At 41.7% G+C, this 22,933-nt stretch overlaps 1 protein-coding gene across 4 annotated transcripts in view; it reads left to right on the top strand.

The window, feature by feature from the left end:
- Positions 1-145: 145 nt before the first annotated feature.
- Positions 146-22,933, top strand: part of tdrd7b (tudor domain containing 7 b) — a 35,806-nt gene continuing 13,018 nt past the window's right edge. The window contains exons 1-12 of one of the 4 annotated variants that reach the window (XM_055156139.1): positions 146-265; positions 2,588-2,794; positions 5,599-5,743; positions 8,217-8,457; positions 10,784-10,866; positions 12,956-13,134; positions 13,583-13,909; positions 14,614-14,951; positions 15,804-15,999; positions 16,560-16,671; positions 17,231-17,433; positions 19,208-19,342. In XM_055156139.1, the coding sequence (XP_055012114.1) occupies positions 2,588-2,794; positions 5,599-5,743; positions 8,217-8,457; positions 10,784-10,866; positions 12,956-13,134; positions 13,583-13,909; positions 14,614-14,951; positions 15,804-15,999; positions 16,560-16,671; positions 17,231-17,433; positions 19,208-19,342 (2,166 nt within the window). In that variant the 5' untranslated portion in view covers positions 146-265. Of the gene's footprint in view, positions 287-2,587; positions 2,795-4,238; positions 4,718-5,598; positions 5,744-8,216; positions 8,458-10,783; positions 10,867-12,955; positions 13,135-13,582; positions 13,910-14,613; positions 14,952-15,803; positions 16,000-16,559; positions 16,672-17,230; positions 17,434-19,207; positions 19,343-22,933 lie in introns of those variants that run through there. The other 3 variants (XM_055156140.1, XM_055156138.1, XM_055156141.1) reach the window with 3 other exon arrangements.

Below are 22,933 nucleotides of genomic sequence, written 5' to 3'. Positions count from 1 at the left end.
TTTTGATGCCTATAGTGGTCTTTCTATCCGTGACCGTGGGTGTGCGACAGGATGCGACGTGGGCTTATCCCGGGGTCAGGGCATGGGCGAGGGCCATGCCGATTTGACCAATGAGCTAGAGGAGGCTGGAGCGGCAGAGCGGCAGTGCGATAGAGGAGCGGCAGAGAGGAGCGGCAGTGCAGAGCTTCGCCGCGGTTCACCCTGCGCCGCTGACAGGGCACAAGGACCCATCCTGGAGCCCACTCCTCGACACACACTGCCCACGGTACGAGATACACGGCACGAGGTACACACTTTTGGGCTTACTCCTCTTTGCATTGTGCGGTGTTTAAACTTTTAGCGAACTTGTGCCGGTTGCTGTTTCTCTTTCGCCGACCTGCCAGCTCAGATGGCTCCGAGAGATTAGACTAGCGTCACAAACGGAAGGCACATCCGCTTTAGTTTTCTAAATAAAGGCACGTGTATTTCAAACACGTGTGCGGGCTTTAGTTTGAAAGGTAACAGACTTATACATCCGGCCTTGTGTAGTTTTCTTTTCACTAACTTTACCGCTGGTTTCCCGGAGGGACAAGTAGAATAAACTTGATATTCCGTGTGGTTGTAATGGGGACAGTCGCTCCCACGGCCCAGGGCACACTTTTATCAGCATTTAGCCGCATAAAGATACTCGTAAATAATGAAAAGACCACAGGAATGTGGTGCAGATAGGTGGCGGTGCCGGTGGAGGGTGTGTGTGCTGTATTTGTCACACTGTCATTGTTCACAGTTAAACTCTCTATAAAGACGACTTTTAAATCTCAAAAAAGTATAGTTTTATTCAGTCCCCTTTTGTATCAGCCTGTTAGAATGTCAGCCTGCAGTGAGCTGTGTTAAATGAAGGCGTGTTCTTGTTTAGTGTTCGGAATATTTGATAGCCTAAATACATTATCAAATTGCTGTCACTTATATGGCGGAATTCTTTTCAAACAACAGACCTCAACAGAATGTGCCCCTCAAACACAGTCACACAGTTCACCGTGAAGCTCAAACGTAACACTGTGTGTGACGTTCTGGAGGTGACAGTCACATGCATGATTCCCTGGAAACAGAAAGTTAAAAACACTTTCGAGGACATCCTCCCCCAGACCTAAAAGGAGTCGAGTTAGGTTTGTGGAGATGCAATCCCACTCACAGTAAGGGCACATGTTCATCAGGCAACAGCTATCTTTTCATTTTTGTGACAGTTTAACAGTAATTAATATTTTGCCAATCGTTATAAGGAGTCGAATTGCACCAAATGAGTTATTATATAGCTAAACAGGGGGTATTAAGCCTGTCATAATAACACTTTTTGAAGCATGATATTTTGCTAATGAGAAATACTTTGATAAACGATAATATTGAGACTACTTTATCCCACTTACACAAAGAAGGGTAATCCAGTAAACCAATTTTAAATAGACACTATCATTAAAAAGCATAAGAAATAAATATCAGAATGAACCTATATTTAGCCATATAAGTTATTTATTCAACCCTCTACAGCTCAAATCTGTTCTTATTACATACAAGTTAACACAAATCTCCCCTCTATTGCAAAGAATTGTACAAACAATTAAAATGGAGCTTAAAAATATTGTTTCATCTTTCATATATACTGAACGATAAATCAATATAGTAATTACCGTGACAGGCCTGGGTATTATGCAACATCGACTTTTTGGAGCTTTCTACCATGTTATAGCATTGTGTCCTCATCAAAAACGTGCCTGAAGAGACTTTAGATGTCCTCCATGCATATTTGAGTAATCTTGTGATCTCATTATGGTTAGCAGTGTGATTCTGTCTAATCCTCAGCCCACATGAGAAACATAGCCACACAAACTAACTAATACACGCCCATGGACCACTATAGATCCTGCCTAGACCACTGAGGGATTACACACATATAAGGCCTCATGGGAAGAGAAAAGAAAGTACTACCAATGTCATAATTCACACGTCTATTCACAGCTCATTTACATATCAGTGCAGGTTCAGTAACAAATATACGGCCAATGTAGCCAATTTACAATAGACCAATAGAAAACAGCCTGTTTATGTGCGGGAGCTACAGCAGCTAACCCATAACAAATGACCAAAACTAGCTTCAAAGTCGACATATTTCCAACACTCACCACTCACACAGGCTCCTCCTCACATCAAAAGTCTGCACTAATAAATGTCCTTTTAATTCAGACTCAAACCGATTGTCCGTAAAAAGAAAATAATCTCAGTGTTTGGATCTGTGTCTGCAGGTGTAAACAAACACACGTGAGTGACACGACTCTGTGGTGTGTTCAGGGACAGTACAGACACAGACACAGACAAATGACTCCGCAGATAAATACTGATGCAGAGCCATTTATCTGTCTGTAAATTGGATTAAATGAACATAATGTAGAGAGTCTAAGATTTTTAACGACGTATCACATGCCCACGTGAAATATCGGCAAGCATATCGGCCGATAGCCGATATGCCGTCAGGTGCCCGTATTGGCCAATAATATCGGCCAACCGATATATCGGTCGGGCTCTAATTAATATTGAAATGTGTTTGTCTCTTCAGATGGCTGACCCAGAGCTGCTGAAGAAGCTGCTGGGTGGTATTCTGCAGGCCCAGAGGAGTGGGGTCACTGCATCTCGTCTGCAGAGCCAGTACCGAGAGCTGACTGGAGAGTCCCTTCCACACATGCCGCTCGGACATGGAACTGTGAGCAGCCTGCTGGACACACTGCCCTCTGTGGTCAGGGCAGAGCGCACCGACACAGGAGAGGTGAGGGATTCTGCTCACATACTAAAACACAACAAGCCACTCAGGAAATTAAAGGTGCTGTACCTGATTTTTACCATATTAAGAATGTGAAAACAGTTTGCAGTGCTCCAAAGTAGAGCTCTGCACAACTGCGAGAGGCCCGCGTGGGACCCAATGCAAAACAGTGCGGCTCGAGACACCATTTGAAAGATGCAGGTGCGAGCGGGAGCGAGATCACACAATTCGGGAGCGGGCGGGTGGGATGATAAACTGCAGTCCTGCAAACTAAACATGAGTGTAAAGTAAAATATACAAATGATTAATGTATGCCTATCATACATCATTTGTGCTGGATATTTTTTGACATTAATAGAAACATTTTAAGCAGCCTAAACTTGCAGATGTGGTCTAATCTTGTGCACATTCTAAACTATTCCTTTCCGCTTCTCCGTGTTTGACAGAGCTTAACAAAGCCAACGTCCCCATCTTGTGGGACTTGCGGGTGGGAGCAGGACAAAGTATCGCAGATGTGGGTGGGAGCGGGACTGAAAATTACAATTCTTTGCGGGAGAGGGACTGCACAATGCGGGTGTGGGCGGAAGCAGGACTGAAAATTCTGTCCTGTGCAGACCTCTACTCCAAAGTTCTTCTTCACTTACTTTATACATTCTGAGCATCCTAATTTTTCACCACGATGAGTTTATAAGCATTTATCACAACTTTCAAAGGCTAGAGCGGAGTTTTGCCCTGACAGTCAAGCTTAAAACAACAAGCATGTTAATGTGCACTTCCTGATTATCCTTATCTCAGGACTAAGCAAATAAACCATGTTTAAAACATAGACTGTATAAATGGACATAGCTAGCATAGCGGCTGCATTCCAAATAGGAAGTGAGCAGGCGCAAGGTGGTTCCTTCAGGCTCTGGTTGACCTGTGTTGAAAAACTATCACAACTCTCTCTGTAACTGCTGCTGTCAGGCTGTCCTTTTGGTCTTAAAATGTTTGTTTTAACTACTAAACCAAGTCCAATCCTAAACTAGAACTAACTCCTTCCTGTCTTTCACTTGGATCCAGATCAACCCAGTTTAAACAAGAGTACATCTGTTCTTAAAGAAAATCTGCCGAGAGCTGTGATTAGATTGTGCTCGTGTGATTTGATAACATAGGAGCCAATCATTTAAAACCGAGCTAGAGGACAGGTCAGGATTTACTTCATTTTATTCAATGAAATGTTAAAAATAGCATTGCCCTGGGTTACTGTTAACAGCTACAATTATCTGACCTATTATTCACATGGAATAAAAATTGCCATAATGTTTAAACTGTATAAATGGACATAGCTAACTGTTGTGTTACAAATAGAAAGTGAGCATGGGAGCATTTCTGGCTCCATCGACTCAATTGGATCTAGTTCACTTTCTATTAACCAGTATTAACTGGTGTTTTTATTTCTCTATTTTGTCAGTAAATCAAGAAATGGAGCTGATATGGAGATATGGAGGTGATGTCATACTCCCTTTTTGCAGTCTATGCTGCTAATGACTAGGACATGATTAAGACTACAGTCATAGATATTTTTTTATAGTGACAGATCAAAGTTGCATTAGTCACTCATGGTAGCATGACTGTAGACACACAGTAGACCAGACATTACATCACAACAAGATAAATAAGAGAAGGTCAGCTTCAGATCAGGTCAGAGGACAAACTATAGTATGTTTTGGCACCATTCACTGACATACATGTGGATTTCCTATTTGCAAATAATGTTGACTATGACCCTTCATCTCATCATACAATATTGACCTTTCAAAAGATAACAGCAGTCCTGCAACAACAGTCTGCACTCTTGAATGGAAGCAAATGGACAGTGTCAAAATGAAGTGGATTATTGGATTATTACAACATGAAAAGTCTTGGTAAATGGAAATAACTCAGGCACATGTGAGTAACATCAGAACCTGAGCTAAAGACTTTTACACGTGTAGTTTACACTCTTTGCTTGGGTATGATAGTATGATAGACACATTGACACAGTCCAGATTTGTAGGTTATTACTATGGATGCACCAATATATACTGAAAAATGAGCAGGATTGGGTATTGGTTCCATAATAGTTCAGCCAATACCCTGGTTAGGCCTTTAACTGGATGTAGTATGATTATTGACAGGCTGATTTTGCTCATACAAACCTGTTCAGCCGTGATTTGAAAGATAAAGAACAGTTACAGAATACAGTCTGATTTCTTGTGTAATAAGTTCACTGTGTTTTATAACACAGGAAATAAGTGCCATTTTCCATCCTACCCTGGTATTGGTTCATATCGGGTATTGGCAGATACTTAAAGTAAAAGTATCAATAACGATAACAATATTGATAGAAAAGAAAAAGATGGATCAGTGCATTCCTAGTTTTTACTGTACAAATGAATGGTGCAGGTACTGGGGATGAGGTAGTGACCATTCAGATCAGAGAGACATTTTAGGTTTATACCAACTGGATTTCAGCATTGAAACTTGCAACCCAAAAGAGAGAGTCATCATGTCTAATGTATTTGTAATTTAAAATAAATCAGCATTACAGCTATTATCAGTAAAAGCAATGTTTGTCTGGGGACACAATAGGTCAAGTTTATGAAATGTAAAATCAAAGTCTTACATACAGTTCTTTTAAAACCATTAGCATTTAGATCTGATGTCAGTTAGTGAAAATGTGTTTAGCCTCTAGTTGTCTCCATTACATAAGCTTAGACTTTGTGATGACATGTGCAGGTGTGACAGGTGTGACAGTAGCCCCTGTGATGTATTTGTGTGTGTGTGTGCAGGTGCTGTACTTTCCCTCTGGAACGGGGCAGAAGGGGGGCATGGCTAAGGTGGTGGCCCGTCAGCGCAGCTCCAGGAGGACGGGCCGGGCTCACCTGGTCAACACCCACATGAGAGTCAAGCCCGCCGCTCTCCTGGCACTCAACGGTGAGGCGACTGGTTCAAGCACCAGTCATACTCTGGCTATACACAGTGATATGATGTAATCATGTGTAAGCACTAATACAGCTCGGGACTGTGAGGTTAAAGAGGGGTGTTACTTCCATGGGGTATATTTAGATCACCATGTTACCTTTTATTGTTTTGAAAATGCTGTATTCTCTCTGAGTCTCCCTTCCGTTTGCTCTACAAGTTAAGTCACTGCCCCTTCAGAGCAATATCACACAATTAGAGTGCATACTGCTGATGAAACCACTGCACATCACAACAGGTTTGTCAAGTCACTCTAGGCAGTTTTGTATCATGTTTTTGTATATTTATGGAGAATTATATGGGTGACGAAGGCTTGTGGGGGCTGAGCATTGCACAGAATCTTACAGCAAACTGTAAGGAGGGTTTGAATAGGGCCCTGGAGAGATCGCTAAAATACTCAAACATGCATGAATGACATGTAAAACTTCCTCAGGCATGTTTTTGATGAGGGAACAATGTTCACATAGTAGCGTGTAGTGATGTGGTAGAAAAACTGAAAAACTCAAACTGAATACCTGCATTAAAATGTATATTGTAACGTATTCTGTTAGATGCATTTTCTATCACTAAATGGAGCAGGAAAAATCACATATTCCTCACCACAAGAGCTGTGGTTTATATTTTTCCCACTAATGCTATGCAGTTTGAAGCCTAAATTGTGGGATGACCTACTGCATTGTATTCTTTTGATTTTAGAAAAGTAACTGTATTCTGAATGCACCAAATGAAAGGGTAAGTGTACCGAATACAGCTACTCAAAACTATTCAACATATGTATTCTCTATACATTCAGTTACTTCCCAACAGTGACTGGGGAATATCACACTTAAAGCAAGTAAGTGAAAGACAGAGTCCAGAAGTGCTCCTTTAACTTATACTTATACTCGATTATGTGTTCTGTACCCCCTCTGCTCTGATTCTTGAGAGTAGGCGGGGTCATACTGAGAAGAGAGTAGAGAGAGCTGAACTGTGCTAGCTCCACCTCTGAGCACACAGGCGCTGTGCCCTCTCCTCCTCTGCAGTGTGTGGATACATGTTCACGTGCTCGCTCCTGGACTCTGCGTGCACGCTCCTAGACTGCCCGTACACACCACTGGCGACCTGACAGTGCTGCTCTGAGGCTCGGAGGCGTATGTGTTTAAGATATATGTATTTTTGTTCCATATGCATGACACAGCGTTCACTTACACACCATTTCAGTCTAGCCCACGTGTCCTGGGGTCACATCTGTGTGGTGAACTGTTGCCGGTGAGATGGCAGGAGCAGGAAGCTGGCTGGGATGAAGTGTACAGATATGATGACATAGTGCGTTGTGTGTGCCACTAGGGGCGCTATACAGAAAGACTGCAACATTAGATGTGAGCAGATTTATCTTACGTTTTATTGGTAATTGATGTGTGGAGGAAATACAAGTACAGTAAATGATCTATTGGATCTCTGTTATGTAAAATCCACATGCTAGAGCTTTTTATTATGTAAAATCTTTTTTTTTTTAGCTGTCTACCATGTTATAACGTTGTTCCCTCAGCAAAAACAAGGTTTTAGATGTCATCCATGCATGTGTAAGCATTTATCGATCTCTCCCGCACGATTCAAACCCTTCTTATGGTTGGCAGTACGAGCCTGTACAAGGGTCAGCCCACAAGTCTATGTCACCCATGCTCCCGTGGGGCATAAATATACAAAAGCAGGACACAAAACTGTACACAACAATGTGACAAACCAGATGTGATGCAGTAGTTCCATTAGCAGGATACTCGCTGATTGGGGTGTGATAGTGCTCTAAAGGGGGAGTGGCTTAGCACAGGGAACAAAGGGAGGGGGGATTCAGAGCGTGAAAACTTGTTTTGTAAGTGAAACTTCTAAAACAAGTTAAGGTAACATGGTGATCTAAATATGTGTTGCAGTTAATACTCCGTAGAAGTCAAAAACACCCTGTTTAAGTAAAGAATACTTTAGCTTGCAACAAAAACCTCACAGAGGTAGAACTGGACACAAAGTAATGACTTTTACTGTAAGGTTGCCAGGGGCTGTTGAGCCTATTGACATGCTGCCTTTTTCAACTATAAAAACTGTATACTGAAATTGTACTATAAGGACGTAAGTGTGAATAGAGCCTATGGAATCAGTTTCTATTATTTAGCTGTTTTAGATCAATATCATGTTTACAATAAATAAAATGTAAAAGCGTGACCTTTGTATTTAAAGGACTTAAAAAAAACCATAAAAAATACAATAATGGATACAAGAATCCTAGCCCCATCTTAAAGAGGACACCAGCACATTGTACATACATGGTGACAACATTATACTGAATCTAACCAGTCTGAAGTCAATACATGCCATACTGATGGAATTGTTATTTAGTTTTGTATTGACTGTAAGATAGAAACAAGCTGAGTCAGGCTGTGTGTGTGTGTGTAAGCAGCCAAACCCCAGACGTCCCTTCGACAGCCTGGTCATCGCGGAGGAAGAGGAGGAGGAGGAAGAGGAGGAGGAAGAGGAGGAGGGAGAGGGGGAGGAGGAGGGAGAGGGGGAGGAAGAGGAGGCAGAGCGGGTCAGGGAGACTTCAGAGTGGCCCACACTGGAGAGCTGAGAGATGGACCTCCAGACGGCAGGCCAGCCCACCAACACACAGCCCACAAGAGAACACACGCGCCTGGGGACAAGTGAGTGACAACAAGCGCCTACGGACTTTTTTTAAGAGTGTAGGTAGGACAGTGTAGAATTACAGACAGCAGAGATCTGGTACAGGCATCTCTGCTGTTTTGGAAAACAAAGGCTGGACAGTGGACACTGGTGGTGAGGAGGAGGAGTTGGAGAGGCTGATGGTTCTGCTGCTGTGATGAAGATGAAGCAGAAGAGGAGGGCTAGTGATAAAAGATTGAAGAGAGAATGCATTTATGGACCTGTATCTGACTTTTATAATGTGAAAAGGAATATTTGTCTTGCTCCAGGAAAGATTTATTGTATGAGCAGCTCTTCATGTTAAAAAAGGGCGCTGTGTAATGTCCACATCTAATTATAAAGACATCTGTTGTTGGTGAAAAAGAAAGTGCAATGTTAGCATGCTAACATGGTTGGGCGATTTTAATGAAGAGGTCTACAGCCAATCCTCTGTCAGTAAAAGAATGTGATTTGGAGCAGAGTTTGGGAGGAATAATTTAGACTGTTGGATATTAAATTACACAAGTACAATTTGTCCTATTCATGAAATCACTACTGATCAGACCAACGAAAATCAAAACCCATGCTATACCAACTTTATTTAGAAAGATCAAAATGAGGAAAACATTTGATTCATTTCTCTTTCAACATTTTAAAGCTGTAAAAATGAGTTATGTTTTATAATGAAGTATTTGATATGTGGTCCAGTAGAACAGGCTGTTAATAGTGACAGACAGTCACAGACAGTGACAGGTGACACGCAGGTAACAGGTGACAGACAGGTGTCAGATGCTTGCACTTGTGTCCTGTGTGTAGTGTGTCTGTCCACATGTCCAGCACTGGACATCTGGACAGTGAAGACAGGTCACCGTGGACAGTAGACAGAGGACAGTGGACAGTGTAGACAGTGTGGACAGTGGACAGTGTGGACAGTGTGGACAGTGTGGACAGAGGACAGTGCAGAGTGTACATGTGGACAGTGTGGACAGAGGACAGTGGACAGTGTAGACAGTGTGGACAGTGGACAGTGTGGACAGTGTGGACAGTGTGGACAGTGTGGACAGTGTGGACAGTGTGGACAGAGGACAGTGCAGAGTGTACATGTGGACAGTGTGGACAGAGGACAGTGGACAGTGTAGACAGTGTGGACAGTGGACAGTGTGGACAGTGTGGACAGAGGAGAGTGCAGAGTGTACATGTGGACAGTGTGGACAGAGGACAGTGTGGACAGAGGACATGTGGCAGTGTGTGGGGCCCTGGTGCGAGCACAGGAGCTCGCGCTCTAATCCCTCTGTGTACTGTGAGGATTATCTGGTTAAAGACACTCTGTGAATCAGCACATCTCTGAGAGCAACACCAGGTCACTGACTGCTCTACATACACTGTACACACACAACACTGCCATACACTGGGCACATGGAGAGTGTAATTGGAGAGGGACATTTGATTTGCAGTTTATTTATTTTTAAAATCAAGAATTAGTTAAACATGCCCGGAGTAGAGCTGTCAAGATGACTTGGTGAACTGACAGTCAGATAGTAAGGGCACAAAAACAAATGTACACTCTGAAGTAGTGTGTAAAGGACAGGACCTGATTTTTTTTGTTCTTGTAAAATGTGTTTTGCCCCAGTTCAAATATATCAGCTAGGAAACAGGAAGGGAGTTAACATGCTAGTTGCTGCATTACCAAGCACCTCATGACAATGAATAATTACGATGCTCAGACTGTGTTAGAAAAGTGAGGAATACGTTTGGAGTGCAGTAAACAGCTTTCACATTTTAAAAGAGGGGGTATCTTTGGGTAACACATTTCATTAATGAAACTACTGCACATTGGGGCACATTTGTGAAGCTGTAGTGTATTGTTTTGTATCATGTTTTTGTATATTTATGGAGAATTGTCATGTGGGAGCGTGGGGGATGTAGGCTTGAGGGCAGAGCATTTCACAGAATCTTACATCTAACCATAAGGAGAGTTTGAATAGAGGGAAAGATCAGGAAAGATCACTAGATTACTCAGACATGCATGAATGACATCTAAAACCTTTTTGATGAGGGAAAAATGTTATACGATAAATGGTCATAGCACTTATTTACTTTTAAAGACACTCAAAGTGCTTTACATGGAACCACTCACCCATTCACACAGTGTACCAGTGTACCCAGTGTAGGTATTCATCACATTTGGAATCACATCTAACCTTCTAACACCAACCTTGAGAATAAAAGACAGAGGTTGTACCATGGTACAAGACAGGGCTTTAGAGTTTGGGACAGATCTCTGTCTTCCATATCCTAACATGTCTCCTCCTGGTTTGTTGTGTCCAGGTCAGATAAAAGGATGACTTTGCCCTCGCGCTTTCACAAAGAAGTGCACACTCACCTCTCTAAGAACACTCCACACACTGGCTGTAAGTACATGCACTTGGATCATCATTAGCTATAGTGGGACAGGAGATGAGGACAATACTTTCTGAAGCTACTGTGAAAAAAATAATCATTTCACTTTTATTTATTTACTGACAGAGAAAACACTGAACTTTGTGCCAGTTTTAGTTTCATGTGGATAGGCCCAGTAATTAAAGAGATATGAACCATAAACCAGGTCAACAAATCTGCATCTGACAGTTCCAAAGAAACACCACCTAACAACTCTGACCTGCCTGCAGCTCAGGTTAAACTATAGGGATTTTAGAATGTTGTGATGTCACATGAATGCAACATACTGAAAAAAGATTAATATTGATACTAGTGCTGTCATGCGATTAAAAAAATTGAGAGATTAATTAATTATGATCTGTAATTAATTAATCTAATTAATCTCATTTTAATCTCACCTAAAAATTGCTGAGAAAATCCTTCAATTTGAGGTATTTTCATTTAAATTCATTATTACATTATTGTGGCAGATGAAAAGACTGATATAGATTTAAAAAAGTGACTTTATAAAGTCATTTATTGTTTAACAAATCTCTCCAATTTGGCTGTTGAGCCCAAGTCTCCATGAATAAGAAACTGTTTGTTGTAAAGTAGCAAAGACGAGGAAATCTGAACATAATAACTTTTGTGTACTTAAAGACAATAAAAAGTCCAGTCTTTCCTTAACCATATTAAAAATATTATTGATAGAGAAATATATATGAGATCACTGGTTTTAGTCCTGGTTTAGACCTGGTTTAGACCTACTTTAGTCCTAGTTTAGTCCTGGAATGGATTAATCCTGGTTTTAGTCCTGGTGTTAGTTCTGGTTTAGTCCTGGTTTAGACCTGGTGTTAGTCCTGGTGTTAGTCCTGGTGTTAGTCCTGGTGTTAGTCCTGGTTTAGACCTGGTTTAGACCTGGTTTAGACCTGGTTTAGACCTGGTTTAGTCCTGGTTTAGACCTGGTTTTAGTTCTGGTTTTAGTTCTGGTTTAGTCCTGGTTTAGACCTGGTTTAGACCTGGTTTTAGTTCTGGTTTTATTTCTGGTTTAGTCCTGGTTTAGTCCTGGTTTAGACCTGGTTTAGACCTGGTTTTAGTTCTGGTTTTAGTTCTGGTTTAGTCCTGGTTTAGTCCTGGACTGGATTAGTCCTGGTTTTAGTCTTGGTGTTAGTTCTGGTTTAGACCTGGTTTTAGTCCTGGTTTAGACCTGGTTTAGTCCTGGTTTTAGTCTTGGTGTTAGTTCTGGTTTAGAGGCGCACAGGAGGAAGCGCGGTTTACGCCGCGTACACGAGAAAACACGATCCACACGCGGCTCACGGGAGGACAGCGATGTCCGCGCGGTAACTACGGAAGGAAACGTGGTCCGCGTGTTCTCAGGTTAATGACGATGATGAACGTGTGTTTTTGTTTGTGTGTGTTTGTGTGTGTGTGTGTTTGTGTGCATGTGTGTGCGTGTCCCCTCATGTGGCAGGTCACTATAGGACAGTAGTGCAGACATCATGAGCCTATGCAGGTTGTTTTCAGACGATATTATATTTGTTATTTTCTTTTATATTTCACGTCAGGAGAATAATTTCCAAGACACGAATGTGTTTTTGCCTGTGCGCTGCTGACTCTGTTCTACTGGCTCTTCGACCTCGTCCATTGTGCGACTGACGCCGCCAACGTTAACATGACGTTTACATCGCTGTTACTGCGCGCGTTTTGTGTGGCTTTCCGGCAATGAATGGAATTACCGAAATAAAAAAATGTATAAATGTGTTTTGTGTGTGTGTGTGTGTGTGTTGTTGTCCCAACAACACATAAAAACAGGTTTTATAATAAAGAAACTCACATACAGAAACACTAAAGTTAGAGATTCAAAATGAGATTAACGCGATTAAAAAACATAACGCGCTAAATATGACTGTAATGAATTAATCGCAATTAACGCGATCATTTGACACCCCTAATTGATACTTTTTAAGTAACAGTTCATGGAATATCTCAGTAAAAGATGAATATTGTGCACGACTGTTTAACTGATATAAGCATGTCTCTTCCTCCTATGTTCTGTGCATGTGTGTGACTGGTTGCATGTAGCAGACAGAGGACGGCCCTACAGCCCTACACTGGTCCAGAGCCGGCTCAGGGACATCCTGGCCAAGTACAGCAATGGATTCTGGGTGTCTAAGCTGCCCCAGATCTACAGAGAGTTGTACAAAGAGGACCTGCCCTCTACAGCCCTGAAGGAGCTGGAGACATGGAGCCACATCTGCACTGTAAGGCTTTCATGTGGACCAACGTGAAAAACAGCAGAAGTTAATTTTACACTGTGTCAACAATGTGTGCTAGTTTTGATTTGCTAAGCACACTGGTCCTGTCTTAAAAAACGTGAAAACCAGACTTATTTCTCACTTTTCTAACAGACTCTGAGCATCTTATTTTTTCACTATAATACGTTTGTAAGTATTTTTCACAACTTTTAGAGACTATGCGTAATTTTGTCACCACAGTAGCCTTACATTTTGGTAAGGCTGGCACACTCCAAAAGTTGTTAAAATCACTTAAAATTAGGTACAGAGCCTTTAATGAACTTATTTCTGCATTTGATGTGACATTGTTTTTGCCTGAGTGTGTTCTCTCCTGTTCCTCCTTTGACGATGTGTTCCTGGAGCTGATCTCTGTCACTAATTCATGTATAAATTATACAGTGGTATTCTTTTGTAGGTGGAGAAAACCTGTAGCAGCAATCCCACAGAGCTGCTCCTGTACCCAGCCGAGGAGCAGAGGACCAGCCCCGCCAACAGCTCCAACAGCTCCAACAGCCCCTCCCCACGACACCAGAGCCCCTCCCCCAAGCAGTGTAGCCCCGCCCCACATCAGCAGAGCAGCATCCCACATCAGCAGAGCCCCTCCTCCAAAAAGTCAAGCCCCACCTCCTCTACAACCGCACTCAGTCCAGACCTGCAGGCCAAACTGGAGGAGCTCCTGCTGAAGTATCCCAATGGACTGTGGGCCCACGCGCTGCCCAAGCTCTTCCAGGACACATATAAAGTGTGTATCCACATCTCGCACACATCTGCATACATCATGGAGCTTCAGATAACTATGATCACTGAAGCCCTTTATAATAATGTTTGCGGAACTTCTGTTTTTTGCATTTGAACACACAGACTCAGAAACATGTGATTTAAGGAAAGTTTCAGTCCAACTGTGTGTGATCCAAAGTCTGTATCAGTGTCTGTGTGTGCATGTATGTGTGTGTGTGTGTGCATGTATGTGTGTGTGTGTGCATGTGTATGTGTGTGTGTGTGCATGTGTATGTGGAGTGTGGGCAGTGTTCCTATGGTTGAACTGTTCAGTGGCTTTCTTCCGTTGACTTGATTTTAGACGTGAGGGACAAACTACATATTTAGCAGAGTTGTGGACTTTTATATTTGTTATTAAACTGTAGCACCTCTTTCACATTTTAGATTTAGTGTTTTGAACTTTTACAGAAGAAAATGTCATTGCACTTATTGACACTCATAATGTTGCCACTCATTCTAAAAATCCCAAATATTATGATGTCATCTGCATAACCTCTATAACAACTCCATGGAGACACATTGTAGAACTTCCTGAAGAAGTTACACAGTGCACATTTAATAAAGCAATTAAGATTCATCAATTAAAATAAAAATTTAATTTAATTAATTAATTTAAACATATTCCAAATGAGCAGTTTACAACCATTTAAATCTGTGTTTTTATTTCAGGCAAAACTTCCTGGACATGTGCTGGACAACCTCCACCTGCTCTCCCACATCTGCACCATAGACTACCCCATGTCAGACAACCCCAAGAGGGCCATCCTGTACAGACGCAGCAGCAGTAACGGGGCAAACGCAGGGCCCCAGGAGGAGGAGGAGAAGGTGAAGGAGGTGAAGGAGGTGAAGGAAGTGAAGGAAGTGAAGGAAGTGAAGGAAGTGAAGGAGGTGAAGGAGGAGAAGGAGATAGAGACCAGGCTACACGTGCCCCTGCTCCAGCCCCCCTCAGAGGAGTACCCCTCAGTGCTGGTGGTGGAAGCCACTGAGACCAACGCTGTCATACTCAGGTAAATTAAAACAAAATGATTAAAAAACATAAAGTATGCATTGTTTGAATTGTTGAATTCTTATTGGCTTTTGCTTTGGTACTTCATGTTTTAGAACATAAAATGGTGCCTATGTAATTATTAAATTATTAAATTATTAAATTATTAACATTGTCTCCACTGGCAGCAGTGGGAATGAACCATGGAAGAAAATAGCCTTTTAATCAATGTGGCTGAGCATGTTAATGTAACATGCAGTTGTAATGAACATGATTAAAGTTAAGGTACACTTGCCTATACTTCCCTGCATTTGACTCATCCTTCAGTGTTGCTGAGGCACCACAGCTCAGTTCTTGGGGACCCATCTCCAGATGTTGTTGCTAATCTTGGTCAGGACAAACTTAGCTGGAGGATATGACTTAATACATGTTTTCTGTTGATGAGGGAAATCTGAGTAACGAGAGGAAAACCACCCGGACACAGGGAGAACATGCAAACTCCACACAACCAGACATGGGCACCCCAGTGATTGAACTTGTAACCTTCTTGCTGTGAAGCATGAGTGCTAGGCACCCAGCCATCGCGCTACCTGAAATGCTCAAAACGAGTGTGGCAAAGATTTATGGACTTCAAAACTGTGCAGGAGTTTTACCTGTGACACAAAAATCATAGCAAAATTGAAACTAGGCTCAGAGCAAGATAAACAAAGCAGATCAGGGTCCAGTGTTATAACATGATCAAAAAAGTCAACTGAACATAATATTCAAAAGCAGATTGGTTTTATAGTAGAATGCACATCCAAACACAAAGTCATTTATCAGTTTGGCCCTAATAGACCTAAGTTTTGAGTACTGCCTGTGTCCTGCTCCTCAGGTACATCGGGGAGGGCTACTCACAGGCCCAGGAGGTGATGGAGGATGAGATGAAGATGTTCTACAGCACAAGCCAAAGCAATGCTATATCTCCAGCTTCTGCTCCACAGCTAGGCCAGCTGGTGGCTGTGAGGGCTGAGGAGGAGGAGGAGGTCCTCAGGGCGCAGGTCTGCGAGCTAATGCCTGATAAGGTCAAGGTGAGTGCATCCATCAACAGCCTAACAATGGTTAAAGGCACTTTACCTGATTTCTAAAATGTGAAAAACTGAATTATTTATTTACTTAGTTAATTAGTATTTTAGGTAGTTATTCCTCACTTTCCTAATTTCCATTCCGAACATCCAAATAATTCAACACAAAGTTTAGCAAGAAAAGTGCTTTTCCCAATTTTTAGGATGCAGTTTTACAGTCACAGTAATGCTAACAACAACTAGCATGATGACAGCGCATTATGATGATTTCAAACTATAAAAATGCTTCATAATCACATACAGACATACTTCATTTTGTCTCTCATGTTGTGTTCAGAAAGGACAAAATTTATGACCTATTTGACATGCAAAGCTTATGTAGATGTCCTGTGCTTCTGCAGCGCAGCTCAACTTTAGGCAAAATTTGTCTGAAGCTTTTGGAGCTGCAGTCTGAACGGAGCATGAGAGCTGCTTTTATCTGGGAAAAACAAATTACATTACTACATAAATGGGTATGGCCCCTTTAATATGCACACTCTTATGTCAGTTGTCTGATTTTGTCTCAGGTGTATTATGTGGATCACGGCTTTACAGAAGTCATCAGTAAAAGCAAAGTTTTTGACCTAAACGACAAGTTTTTCAAGTTGCCATTCCAAGCCACTAAGTGCAGACTGGCAGGTGAGTGTGAACCTGTCATATCCACACAAGGAGAGGTGGGAGAGAAGCCACAAACTGTTCTCAAGTAAGAGTACTGTTACTTGAAAATAATGTTACTCAAGTAGATGTATACAGAGTAGTGGTCCAAGACCACCTGAGTCATCTGTAGTTGTATGAGTAAAAAGGTATCTGTGAAAATGACTACTCAAGTAAGAGTAACTTAAAGAGTAACTGTCAGGACATAACATCTGATTTATAATTTGAAGTCAATGTAATCTGAATGAGAAAACTTTAAATAATTCACAAAATCTGGAATTTTTAAAAGGCAGACACAAAATGTTTAACACAAATGTTCAAATCATTTCATAAGCTTTTATCAGTTGTAGAGAACTGTGGGAAAAGGAACCACAACTTTTACTCAAATAAGAGTACTGTTACTGTTACTTCAATAAAAGATATTACTGAATTAGGAGTAAAAGTATGCTGCTAGAATAATACTAATAGAAAAATTACTCAAATAACAGGGTTCTGCCCACCTGTGCACATGAGTGACACCAGCCCTCACAGCTCTATGTTCCAGGTCTGGAGCAGTTCTGTAAGGATTCTGCCGTGCTGAAGACTCTGGAGACCATGGCCAGTGGGAAGATACTGCTGGTGGAGATCTTGGAGCGAGGAGAACGCCCTTTGGTGGTGCTGTACGACACGTCTCAGGATGATGACGTCAACATAAACTCGGCCTGTTTGCGAGCGCTTCAGGACTGTAGTCTGGCCAGCCCCCTACAGGTGACCAGCTCTCACCCACGCTCAGTCACTGTCTACAGGCATGCCAAGAAAACCAGCTAAATGATCTAGTCCAATTTAAACCAGATTGTTATAAATACCCTTGAACCCAGGAACTACTGTTGATACTTTGAAGTGACATCATGTTGGAGGTCTTCAACTTGTAAGTGTGTGGTGGAATATTCAGCTGTACAGCACATTTTCAGGAGCCTGTGATCAATATGAGCATTCATGACCCTGTTCAGGAGTTTGATTTTCAACAAAAAGGTGTGACTAACTGAAAAACGTCTGGCTAATTCTACATTGCAAATTTCTCAGATTTGGCCAAAATTTTAAAACTTTCTAAAACTCAGATTATTCATCTTCTTTTCAGATTTATTATCTACTTACTAGTTTAGAGACTGCTTAATTCTAGTCTAGAGGTAGTTTATTTTAAGATAACTTGTCAAGTAAAACTATTTTGCAGCATGGACAGATAATTTCCCTACTTTTAAGCCATTTTCTGATAGATTTAAATGTTTATATCTTAAATTTTGGCCTTTTTTTTTTTTTTTTTGCAGTGTAGCTAGATTCAGTGTTATTTGAGAATCACTTGTTTAACACCACAAATCATCTCACCTGTTGTACTTGCAGCTAAATCAGTTCTTTAGGTCAGACTGTGTTAAAATAAAGCTCAGAATAAAGTGTAACAAAGCCTCAGACAGAGCAGCGCCTACAGTTAACATCACACCCAAACTAGGATACAGCTAGTGCAGTCTGATTTACTTTAGGCACAGACAAGGAGAGGCATTCAACTGCATGAGGTAAGAAACAGCCAGGACAATATTAAACATGTGTTTGGATGTGTAGCTGCAAGGTATTAGTGCTCATGCTAAATTACTAGACGCCCCTGAATGTCTCATAACTGCCCCATTCCACTTCCCTTTTCATTAGCTAACACAAAACCCCGGAGTTGTGTTTTGTTTCATTCACACATGTTTAACACACAAACCCTGCAGATTTAAGTTCTTCTTTTAAACAGAAAACACTCCATCTTGTGATCTCATGTGATAACACAAGAAGTGCTCTACTGTGTTTTTAAAATAGATACAGCGATGCTAGAATCAGTTGGACAGCCCTGGAATTGCCAATATCTAGTGAACAAAAGGTAAAAGGTAGGAATTAATTTGAAAACTACCACTACATGGTATACACTATATAAAAAAATTTGACCAATGTGACCAAAACTACCACTACATCACAAAGTGGAATAGAGCTTTTTGAGCTTTGGAGAAGTTACTTAAACGTGTGAATGAAACAAAACAAACTTCAGATATGCTTTTAATGAGGAAACAATGTTATAATAATGGTGTAAACCTTACAAGAGTCCATGTTATTAATCTAGGACCTTGAAAGGTACCAAAGTAGTTATTCAAATGAAACAGAAAAAGCACACCAAAGTTTTTGTAACAACAATATAAAAGTGAAAAAATGCATAGCACACTCAGATGGACGATGTTCAAAAGCTTTTTAAAATTTTTAAGTAACGTTTGGGCAAAAAAGCCTTCGTTAGATCATTTTTCTTGCTTTCGTTGGAGGGGTAGATGAGCACTTCAGCTGGCAACCATTTTGTATACTGTGGTCCAAAGCAAAAAAAAAAAACCTGATGAGGGATTTTTTGCCGAAACTTAAAAAATAAATAAATAAATAAATTGAGTGTGCTTGGCATTTTTTCACTTTTATACCAAAGTAGTTATTACCATAGTTTGACTGTCTCCCTCTCTACCTCCCTCTGCAGGTGAACAGTGTGTACATGGGCGTAACAGTGAGCAGTGTGTGTTCTGATGGGACCCTGTACTGTCAGCTGCCCTCCAGAGGCCTCCACAAGCTCCGGGGCATCCTGGACACTATTGAAACCTACTTCCAATCACAGGTGACCACATACTCTCCATTCTATCAAGAGAGGGTATTTGTGCCGTAACATATAACACATAACATAATCTTTATTCTTCTGCATTTAAGACACTGTGTTTCAGATGACATCACAATAACGCTGTGTTATAGATGACATCTGTATAGGTCAATCATATTTCATACAGATGGAGGCCACTAAAATGAATATTGTATAAATGCTGATTTTTGTAGATCTTTTGTTTGTTTTCTCAATAATAGAAACAACAATTTTCCTTAATTACTCACATGTTTCACAATTTTATTAACCACCCCAAACCTAGAGTGTCCCAGTTTTTGATTTTGACAATCTGGTCACCCTATTTTAAGAGTGTCTGAAAACTCAAGAAAAAATACAAACTAGATAAAAAAAACAACATTTTCAGGAGTCTGTGATCAATACAAGCTTTCATGGTCCTGTTTAGAAGTTTGATTTTAGACCAGGGGTCTGAAACTCAAATTACCTGGGGGCCACATTAGAGAAAGTCTGAGTGAGGCTGGGCCGCATTGAGTATTCGATAAATAGAGGTTGCACGGGAATAAAAGAGAGAGAAAGAACAACATGCAACACGCTTTCTTAATCTTTAATAACAGTTCAGAATATGAAAATGCATTCAGATCGTAAGTTTAAACTAATACGTCTACTCTTCTTTTGCCTACTTCTTTCTGGTTGAAACCTGGCTACGCTTCATCTTGCACAGCTGAGAGATATTTGGCTTGCAGGAGGAAGCATATGAGATCCTCAGGATAGATTGAAGATGCTCATCAGTGAGCCTTGACCTGTATTAGGTGCTTTCACACCAACAGTATTTGGTGCGCACCAAACGATCCATTCGAACCAGAAGTGGTTAGCTCGGTTCGTTTGCGTTGGTGTGAAAGCGTCAATCGGACTCTGACCCGGACCAACTCAAGCGGACCGAGACCTCAAAAAAGAGGTGGTCTCGGTTCGCTTGAATCCGCACCTCTGGTGTGAACGCGAACCCGAGTCCAAACCATAGACAGCAGGTCCAAACGAACTATTCGAAATGCATCATGGGAGAAACGCGTCTCCTGCCTGTAATGACGCGCTGTTCGACTCCAGCGCAGTAACAGATTGTTGTCCAGACGCAGCCGCGATTCATTTTCAAATTATTTTACCAACAATGGCCAATAAAGAGAATGTAACACACAAAGATCAGAGCAAGTACCAGTGTGCGAACGTGTGGCTCCAGAGTGAGTCAAAAATGGGGGTGTGTACGTCTGTTCAGGACCTGCACAGAGGTCCCGGTGTTCCCCGTGATCATGTAGGAACCAGCATTTGTTATTTTCGGCTTTAATTAACCAAATAATTTTATGGCAATAGGCAATCGCCCATTCAATTGATTCACCTTTAAAAAATGTCCTGCTTTTAGCCAAGTGTGAGAAATACAGTCGGACTAGATCCAAACCCGAGTCCCGAACCAGCAGGAGCAGCTCCGGTTCTGTCCGGGCTCAGATGACGTGGAACGGGGAGTGAAAAGCGCTTTCCCTGGGAAGAACCAAATGCGCGGAGGACGGACACCAACTAAACTGGATTCACGCTTCTGTCCGGATGCTTTGCACCACCTCGGAACCAGCCGCGGTTCTTGAGCGCGGAGGACAGGAGCAGCAGCGCATTCTCACTTTCCCCGCATGGGACCAGCACGCAGACGGCGGAACGTATCCGCTCAGACCCAGTCATTGCGCACTGGTCTTGCTCGCCACCGTCTGGGACCAGCACATGGAGGACAGAGCCTCCGGACCATCTGACCAACGCGCTTGTAGGACGACAGAAGACCAAGGACCAGACTCCAGCCCCGTCCTGAGGAGCTGCGCGCTACTGTGAGCGCTGTTGGTTTCTGCTGTTACCCGAACTCTGGGCTGATGCGGTGAGTTTGTACAAAGTTCTACGTTGCTGTTTTATGAGTTCATGGTGATAAGATGAGGACGGCCCGCGGTATTAACAGGGAACATCAGTATTGGTTACTGGAGATATCACTGTTCTACCGGGATACAGAGGCTCGTTAATCGGACCAGTTTTGGTTCGTTTGCTGGTATGAAAGCGGACCACACTGGAGTGTATCTGCTTCTCGTATGTCAAACATGGATGGAAGACGCTTGTTTTTGCCTCGTACTTTTTGCTAACATGTCGCCAAGCCTCTGGAATAGATCAGTGCAGTTTTGTGGTGCTTGCATATTGATGGGACAGCTGTGTTTGCCGCTGAGTGCGCGTGGATTTCGGCGACACATATGTGGAGCTTGGTCATCGGGTTGCCAGCAAGTTACGCACTGAGTGTTGAACAGGTAAACAGACTGTCAGTGTCTTTTTATTTCTTATTAGCCTCTCCAATAATGGTCCCATACTTATGAACAGGGGAATTTTGTCAGCGCCTCCTCTGCGCTCTGATACTGTGGTTGTGAGCGTATTGAAGTTGGCTCAACGTTTGACGTTCGCTTGATATTCGTTAGGGACCGTCAACAAATAGTCACCACAGTATTGGAGGGAGTCACTTTACATTATTGGAGCAAGGTTACACATTAAATACATGTAAAAATTCACCAAAAATGAACCAAAACACTTTTTCCAAATCTGTGGGGCGTAGTAGTTGCCAAATAAATGTGTTTATTTACTACAGGTCACAATTGGACCCTAGGTCACATTACTGTGAAGAGAGACACAATAATTACATGAAAAAATTCACCAAAAATCAACCAAAACACTTTTTCTAAATCTGTGGGGCGTAGTAGATCCCAAATAAATGTGTTTATTTACTACAGGTCACAATTGGCCCCTAGGTCACATTACTGTGAAGAGAGACACAATAATTACATGAAAAAATTCACCAAAAATCAACCAAAACACTTTTTCTAAATCTGTGGGGCGTAGTAGATCCCAAATAAATGTGTTTATTTACTACAGGTCACAATTGGCCCATAGGTCACATTACTGTGAAGAGAGACACAAAAAATACTTGAAAAAATTCACCAAAACTCAACCAAAACACTTTTTCCAAATCTGTGGGGCATAGTAGATCCCAAATAAATGTGTCTATTTACTACAGGTCACAACTGGACCCTAGGTCACATTACTGTGAAGAGAGACACAATAATTACATGAAAAAATTCACCAAAAATCAACCAAAACACTTTTTCTAAATCTGTGGGGCGTAGTAGTTCCAAAATAAATGTGTCTACTTACTACAGGTCAGAAATGCACCCTATGTACACCGGCTCCACTAATGTCAAAGTGACTCCCTCCAACAATGTGGTGACGATTTGTTGACGGTCCATAACATAGACGGTAACCACAGAACGAAGGTTGGAGCAGCTTGAGTAGATTTTTTGCCTATAATCGATAGGTACTATTTATGCTGTTGTTTTGTTATGTAAGACATTATCAGGTTGCACTTTGTTTAACCTAGTTCAAGTTATTTAGGCAAAATGCATCTTTGGGTCTTACTGTGGGAAAGTTAAACCCCGAATATCAAGCGAACGTCAAACGTTGAGCCAACTTCATTACGCTGTGGTAGCGGGAGCGTAAAGTGAAGTGCGCACACATGTGTGGTTTGTTTTGGTT

The sequence above is a fragment of the Boleophthalmus pectinirostris genome, unplaced genomic scaffold (assembly GCF_026225935.1).
Source record: "Boleophthalmus pectinirostris isolate CB_2022bp ecotype Guang Dong unplaced genomic scaffold, ASM2622593v1 HiC_scaffold_20, whole genome shotgun sequence".
NCBI lineage: Eukaryota > Metazoa > Chordata > Actinopteri > Gobiiformes > Gobiidae > Boleophthalmus > Boleophthalmus pectinirostris.
Note: the sequence above shows the minus strand (reverse complement) of the source record. Positions and strands in the feature narration are given on the sequence as shown.